This window comes from Archocentrus centrarchus, chromosome 21 (assembly GCF_007364275.1).
Source record: "Archocentrus centrarchus isolate MPI-CPG fArcCen1 chromosome 21, fArcCen1, whole genome shotgun sequence".
Lineage (NCBI taxonomy): Eukaryota > Metazoa > Chordata > Actinopteri > Cichliformes > Cichlidae > Archocentrus > Archocentrus centrarchus.
Genome location: NC_044366.1, coordinates 7544134 through 7552016, shown reverse-complemented (window position 1 = coordinate 7552016; position 7883 = coordinate 7544134). Strand labels below are relative to the sequence as shown.

General features: G+C 39.1%; 1 protein-coding gene across 3 annotated transcripts; it reads left to right on the top strand.

Moving 5' to 3' along the window:
- Nucleotides 1–432: 432 nt before the first annotated feature.
- faima (Fas apoptotic inhibitory molecule a) lies at nt 433–7856 on the top strand. Of its 3 annotated transcripts, none has more exons than XM_030757476.1 (5): nt 433–561; nt 2215–2345; nt 2440–2668; nt 6168–6217; nt 6543–7856. In XM_030757476.1, the coding sequence occupies exons 2-5, from the start codon at nt 2232–2234 to the stop codon at nt 6690–6692; spliced, it is 543 nt and encodes a 180-aa protein (XP_030613336.1). In that variant the 5' UTR covers nt 433–561; nt 2215–2231; the 3' UTR covers nt 6693–7856. The 3 variants fall into 3 exon arrangements, with proteins under 3 accessions (XP_030613336.1, XP_030613335.1, XP_030613337.1); XM_030757475.1 differs by having other exon boundaries at nt 441–561; nt 2212–2345; XM_030757477.1 differs by lacking the exon at nt 433–561 and adding an exon at nt 1957–1970.
- The last annotated feature ends 27 nt before the right edge of the window (nt 7857–7883 follow it).

The window sequence follows — 7883 nt, the reverse complement described above, 5'->3', positions numbered from 1 at the left end:
AAGGGAGTTTTTCCTTCCCACTGTTGCCATGTACTTGCTCATAGGGGGTCGTTTTTACTGGTGGGGTTTCTCTGTGTTATTGTCCTTTTGTGGGTGTGCTTTATACTATTTTAGCAAGACAATGATCCCAAACACAGCGCCAATGGAGTGACAGCACTCCTGGACAGAAAAACACACAGTGAATCACTGTCCGTCATGGACTGGCGAGCCCGGACCTCTACATTATTGAAGCAGGGTGGGATCATCTTTATAGAGAACAAAAGGCGGCCAACATCCAAAGAAGATCCTGGACAAACGATACCCAAAGACTGCTTGAAGAAATCTCAATAGTTCAGCATATGTTCCTACAAAACACATCTGGGATTGCCCTGCCACTTCCGGGGTGGGCGGAGAGAAGCCTGCGCGTAGGCCGACACGATGTTACCATAGTAACAGCATAGTCGCGGCTCATCTGTAGGTTGTGCACGGTAGCTAGGTGCCTTCCATAAACTGCGTTGAAGTGGCCTGCTGAACCATTTTCAAGCACCGCGGAGCTTGAGGGAGTATTTCAGGACCATTAAGGTAATATCAGTGAATAATGGTGGACGATATTCCTGAGATAAGGTTTGACGTTATCCTTTGTGAGAGAGTGTTAGCGGTTGGAGCCACAGAATATTATTAAAACTGCAGCAGTTCTTCACGGATGGAGGAGTGCTTCCGCTTTATTTTCAAAATAAAATTCCAGTGTCTCGAAAGAGGCGTCTGAGTCTAACGCCTTCAAACGCTAGAACACTGTAAGAGTATAACCAGCCAACACAGTTTATTGTTACTCACAACATGCCTTAATTTTCCCTCTTTGGTTTAAGATGAAACTTCTTTAGAGCATTTTTTTTTCATCTCTTAATATCACGTGGGGAATAAATAATAGAAAACACTGATGTGGAAAATTATTTGTTAGAATTACACGCCAATGTTTTACTGTAAACAAAAATTGCAGTAAACAACAACAACAACAACAAAAAAAAGCATGTATGTAAATGCTGATTACTGCTGATTTATGTGAGTTGGTTTAAAGGCTCCTCATCATGGAGTACTGGACAGAGTTCATCTGTTATTAAATGCTTTGTTATGAAGACAGTTTGTTATTAACACATTTTGCCCCAACTTTATTTTAAAAATTTTCTCTTGCCAACCATTAGGCATAAATTTAATAGTTCGTATATTAATAACAAACTTTCAGCTGCTCTATTATTCACAAGGGGTAATCGCAGCAGATTGATCCACATTTGGCCCAGATAGATGCCCATCGTGACACAAATACCACAGGGATTTGTATCTCCTCCCAGTTTTCAGCCACAATGAGACATTATGGAGCCTCTCTAATAATAATAATTATAATCAATCTGGACTAGTATTTAAATAAAAACTTTTAGGATTATACTAAGTAAGTGTCTTTTTTATTAGTTAATTTCACCTATTTCTTTTGACCAGTGTTATTAAATGGGTTATCCTTTTAGAAAAACAGTTAATGAACAGCCTGAGATGTCTTAAAAAAAAAAAAAAAAAGCAGAAATGGCACAAAACCTTCAAAGATTGGATTTAATAAAAAAATATGATATTGTCCATATCTAGAAATAGTTTAACTTCCAGGCATTTGCTCTTTTTCATTTTATAATGCTTTTTAAAAAATTATTTATACTGCTGTAACAAGTATATTTCTCAAATATGGGTCAAACAAAACTTTTTTTTATCTTTATCTTTATTTTCACTCGTGTGTGGTAGGACTGACATCACCACAAAACAGATAGCAGGCATTTTATTTTAAAAATGTGAGTAATTAATGACTTATTTGTAATTATCACACTTTGGAGAGGACAATGAGCCTGATTGTTACCGTTTATATTTGACGCCCCTGCTTTACACGTTGCTGGCTTTTATTTTGAAAGAGCATCCCTGAAACCGGAAGTTTGGGTGCAACAAACAGTAATAATGTAACAATTATCCTTAGCTGTGTTTCTGTCACGAGTATAACTCATTGTTAATGTTTTAACACCACACGGTGTAGTTGTTGTACTGAGGCAGCGGGGCGCGTTAGTGGCGCTAGGCTAAGAGCTGCGCAGACATGAACATTATTAGGTTTATTTTTATTTAATGCCAGCCAAGGGTTAGCTCAGTGTGTTAGCTATCCTGCGCTTCGTTTGATGCTGTAGTTTGGTTCCTGTTCGTCTCCAGCAGGTTCTGAAGGACTCAGGATGTCTAATGATCTCGCTGGAGTGTGGGAGGTGGCGCTGAGTGATGGAGTCCACAGAATCGAGTTTGAACACGGGACCACCACTGGAAAGAGGGTCATCTACGTGGATGGAAAGGTGAGCAGTCATACAGTTAGCCAGGGAGACACTGGAGCTGTTTTACTATAGCAGTCTGAGTCAGTGTTTGTGAGATCTGTGATTTATGCTACAGGAGGTACTGCGACGGGATTGGATGTTCAAACTGGTGGGGAAGGAGACTTTCAATGTGGGCAGCTCAGACACCAAAGCAACCATCAATATCGATGCAGTCAGCGGCTTTGCCTATGAGTACACCCTGGAGATCAACGGGAAGAGCCTGAAGAAGTACATGGAGAACAGGTCAAAGGTCACCAGCACCTGGCTGCTCAACCTGGACGGCATTGACTGCAGAGTTGTCCTGGGTGAGATCCTCTCAGTTTTTGTATCATTCACCTCCTGTCCTGTTCCTCTTGTTATTGTGCCGTTTTATTACCACGATTCTTTATTCATACAGAAAAGCTATATATTCAAAATTTCTGGTATTAATACAAAGCAGCGATGTGACTCAGTCTGGATAAAAGCATCTCGTCTCCCAGTTACCGTAACAGTGATTCCACCTTAAAATGTTCTCCTTAACACAAAAACACTGTTCTCATAATAGAAACACACACACTATTAAATAAGCTGTAAAACACAAATATATATATCCAAGACACATGCAGTTTCAGTTACATACAGTTTCATCAATATGTTCAGTCAGGATGGGTAATTTCCTGATACTTAGCACAGTGTGATTTATGCCTCTTCAGAACTACCCTCTAATATTATGCAGGAGCTGAGCCTAAGCTCTTTAACTACTCTAAGCTCACGCCATATACAGCCATCTCTGTGATCTGGGCGAGTTAATCCTTCTTATAATTGCACCGCTTACAGTGGATCAAGTGGCAAACTGCCTTGAAAGCACACGTCGCAAAAGAACCACTGTACATTGTCTGCTCTTACAGCTGACATATCCCAGTAAGAATAGACTGCAAATATGTAACTATACTGGTAGAAATGGTGTGGTCTATAATAACACTCTGTCAGAAAAGCTTTCGGTAAAATTGTTGATTTACATCTGGGGATTTTAATAACTTGCAAAACTAAAATCCTCAGATGTTGCCCCTTTGTGGTTTTAGAGAGGCAAACCTAGCTTGGACATGTTAATCAAGATCACAGCGTACTTTTAAAAAAGTTTATGTTGTCACATTTTTTTAACTTCATCATCTGAAGGAATAAATGTCCTGTGGAGGTCATTGTAAAAATCATACCTACAACAGTAAAGTGATGCTATTCTGGTTTGTTGTGGTAAACATGAGAAATGAGCTTTCTCCAAAGGGTGTCTGGGCACATCCTCAGAGACACAGCGAGGAGCTCGGTCATCCAGGAGAGGCTCAGAGCAGAGCCACTCCTCATTCACATCGAAAGCCTGTTGAGGTGGTTCATGCATCAGACTTTGTTCAAAGGAGTCTGGCAAGAAACAATAAATACCCACAGGCTTTTCATTAAAAGTTAAACAAATGGAAGTTTGCAAATGTCTAGTTATGCATTATCCTAATATTGATCTAAATAATTGTGATTAGGGTTTTTATCACAGCTGAGCAGCCCAGACAGTACTGTAGAAAATGTACCTCTTTAATTCATCGGAAATGTGTGCTTGATTATCAGCTCCTTTTATCAGTGCTGCTTGCCTGTTTTTCTGATAGCTGTGCATTGCAGTGGCATCAGACTCATTGCAGTGAAGCCTTTGCTCACCTCAGCAAACCTTTTTATTTTCTTCTTTCTGCTCTGTGTTCAGACGCCGATGCCGAAAAGCTTTGTTGGAGCAGGTTTTCCCCCCACCCACAGAAACTGAGCAGGAATCATGCTCTTAAATTTTACTGGTGGGAACTTTATGTGTTTTATTCTTTTCTGTAAAAAAAAAAAAAAAACTAAAAATAGACAAAGACACAGATAATACTTCTGTGAAACATCTAATAGGCTGTAATTATATCTCACGTGCTCATTTGCTGTGTGGGAGCCAGTGTTCTGCCAGTGCAGACACGATTCTTTATTCTGAAGTCTTTTCTCTTCCCTGCATTCAGTAAAAGTGTCTGTATCAGCTCTGAGTTCAACATGAACAGGCAGATGAATGCAGACACATCAGCGCACAAAGATGAACGCGAGCAAGGACGTTGCTCTGGGATTCAGAGCAGAGCTGTAAATGAAGCGTTAGCTGTTCTGAGAACCTCTTAATAATTTTTACATTATTTTATATATCGTTTCAAATTAAATGATTGTGCATGCATAATAACTACTGTCTTCTTACATGTACAACTGTTATACATTATTATATATGTGAAAATAAGGTTGCTTATAAGGTGTGTAACAATTCACCACAACCACCGTTCAGTTCATACCTTCAAAAAAACAGGAAATAAAAGATTGATTTAGATAGATTTGATAGATAAAAGGTGTTAACAGCTCCACGTGGGTATTATTTGTACAGGAAGAGCAAACATAGTAGTAGGTCTAAAACAAACAAATCCACTGAGGGTGCACATAGTCTACCCAGGTTTCTCTCTGGGAATTCAGATCAGTGAGATCAGTGTTTCCGATATAAGGACGTCTTGTTAGGAACTGTTGGGAACAGCGTGTGGATAAATGTGTGATATCTGGATAAATCTGAAAGCTTTATTCAAACTAACCTGAAGTCTGTACAACAGCTGACCTGTATGGTGTATCTAACACACTTCAGGTCTGAAGATGTTTTCATTGTATAGCAAATACAATACTTAGTTACTGTACTCAAGTAGAGGTATCTGTACTTTACTTGAGTATTTCTTTTTCTGACAACTTTTTACTTTTACTCCCCACATTTCTACACAAATATCTGCACTTTCTCCTCCTTACATTTTCTAAAGAGGCTCGTTACTTTATTTAAGCTGCTGATGCTGATCTCCCCCACCTCCCACATAAACCCCTGACTGTACTTATCTTTCTGTTTAGGTTTGGAGGGAAAGTAAAAACAAACCATCTTCTGTATTTCTGTGTACTAACATTATTTTATTATTATTATTATAGCACAAAAATAGATGGCAGAAATGTGCTCCAAAGAGCTATTTTTTACTTTCTTACTTCAAGTACATTTCAGAGCCTGTACTTTTTCACTTTTACTTGAGTAAAGAAGTTGAATCAGTGCTTCAACTTTTACCAGAGTATTTTTTATCACAAGTATCTGTACTTCTACTTAAGTAAAGGATGTCTGTACTCTTAACACCTCTGGCTTTGATACATGCATCTCCACCAGTAATGGGTTCTGACAACATCTCCGCCGTTATCCCAAGTAAATGAGCCCATCAGGAGCAAAATGAGGCATTCATTTTTTGCTGTTACAATCTGTGCAGGTTTCAGTAGATTGCATGCTACAAACCTGAGTAAATGACATTTGTGTGATTCGTTTACACGAGTTCTGCGCTGTGAAAGTGAAACTCCTACAAATACATGCACGAGTAAGGCCAGCTGCAAAACTTTGCCTTTCAGTCACAAAATTGAATAGTTTGCATCTTTAATAAATGTCAACTATGTTTTGTATTTTTTTATGTCAAAAAAAGGGTATTGTGCTGGTGCACAACATAAATCTGGCTCTTAGTCTACAGGAAACCACCTATAAGTGATTGAATATGCAGAATAGATATGAGTTGGGGCAGTACTGGCTTTGTTGCTTTAGGAAACCACAAGATGATCAGATAAACTTTCTCATTCCAACACCCAGCATCATTAGACTCAAAGCTGGTCACTCGCCTGCTCTCACTGTGTGGAAGCTGTGTGTTTGTCATCTTACTTAATACTTTTTTCTTTTCTTTTTTTTTTTAAATTAAATCCACATCTGTGTACTTTCAGAGAAAGACACCATGGATGTGTGGTGCAATGGACAAAAGATTGAGACTGCAGTAAGTATAACACCAGTGACACTATATAGATTGTTATTAAAGCAGTGGTTCTCAATTTGGAATCCAGGGACCCCTATTGGTCTGCAGCCCAGAGCTAAGGGGTCTGCAAGATGGTATAAATCATAGATTCATTGAAAGGATTTTAACTGGTTTCTGTTTGAGAACTCCTGCAATAAAAGATGCATCACTTAATTTAAGAATGTAGACGTTAGAATCAAAAGAAATACACTCTTTTTTTTTTTTTTTTATCAGAACAGCTGAACATTTGAATTTGGAACGGGACGCTTGCTTTCTTTGTTCACACACGTGCGATTTGCGCCTGCAGGGCGAGTTTGTGGACGATGGTACAGAGACGCATTTCACACTCGGGGACCACAACTGCTGCGTGAAAGCTGTGAGCAGCGGGAAGAGGCGAGACGGCATCATTCACACGCTGCTCGTAGACGGCACAGAGATAGCCGAATGCACAGAGTGAGTGTGCACTGTGTTTCTGTTTGTGTGAAAGCAGAGATCGGGTTTTGTTTTTGTGACGCTGAATGAGGGTGCGAGGTGATGTGAAGCTGTTCAAGTCAGGGACCAACTGAGAGAAACTGTGTTGATGGCTTTAGTGTGCAGGGTGTATTAGCCATATATTCATAACAGCTGTCCTATAATTAGCATAGCTGAAGACAGAACCTGAGGTCTGAGCAGGTTTAGAAGACAAAGGGCAGCTACTAATGCCAGAAAGGAGTTACTGTCTCAAAATGTTCACACTGGATATATAATGTGTGCACTGGCACTTTATAATGGTATGAGCACTATTAATCTAAGTAATATAATCAACACTGAAGTCCAGATGTGCCACATTTATTTCACTCAGCCAGAGTGTTGCTAACGTGAGCAGCTGCTTTTGAAGACGTACTGTATCAGATGTCATTATGGAAAAGCCAAACATTATCAATAACCTGTCCCAATAAACCCTCACCTCATTCTCTCTTATCTCTATGCTAGCTTTCTCGTATTTTTTAATGTTGTGCAGCAGGTTCAGCAACAGGGTACAAAAATATTCCTTGAATGTAGCATCAGTCCAGTGTAGTCCTGTGTCAACCTGTTAAATGGTTTGTTTTCATTGGTTACTTCTGTCAATATCAAATAATGTGTTTAGTTTCCAACAGCCTGCTGTTGATGTGGCAAAATATTCAGAGGGTGCAATGTCTATATTTTTCATGGGTGCAACAGTTTTATAGACATTCAGAGACATTCGTCAATTACACGGCTGAAATGGATCACGTGCTGACATCCAAAAAAGACTTTGAAGACTTCCTGTTGTCTTTAGAAAAATCTGTAACTATGTTGTGCTGTCAAATCATTATTTTAATGTAAATGAAAGACTGGTAGTGTCACAGAGTGTATATAGAAGATGGACAAAGCTATCCTGATGTCACCTGTTATGAAATCACATTTTGGACCCTTGAGCCTGTCCACTGTTACTGTCTTCTGTTTTTAAACTGGATGTCATGAGAACGAGGCAGATCTGTCATTTTCCTCTTTATGGTCCTTCTGGAGAATAACAGGGACCAAAATTTATAAAATAAACATTATGTTTTATTACATAAGATGTAAAATTAGGTATTTGTTCATATTAAAGTGTTTAATGAGATCTGTTTTCCCCACTGTCTTCTACATC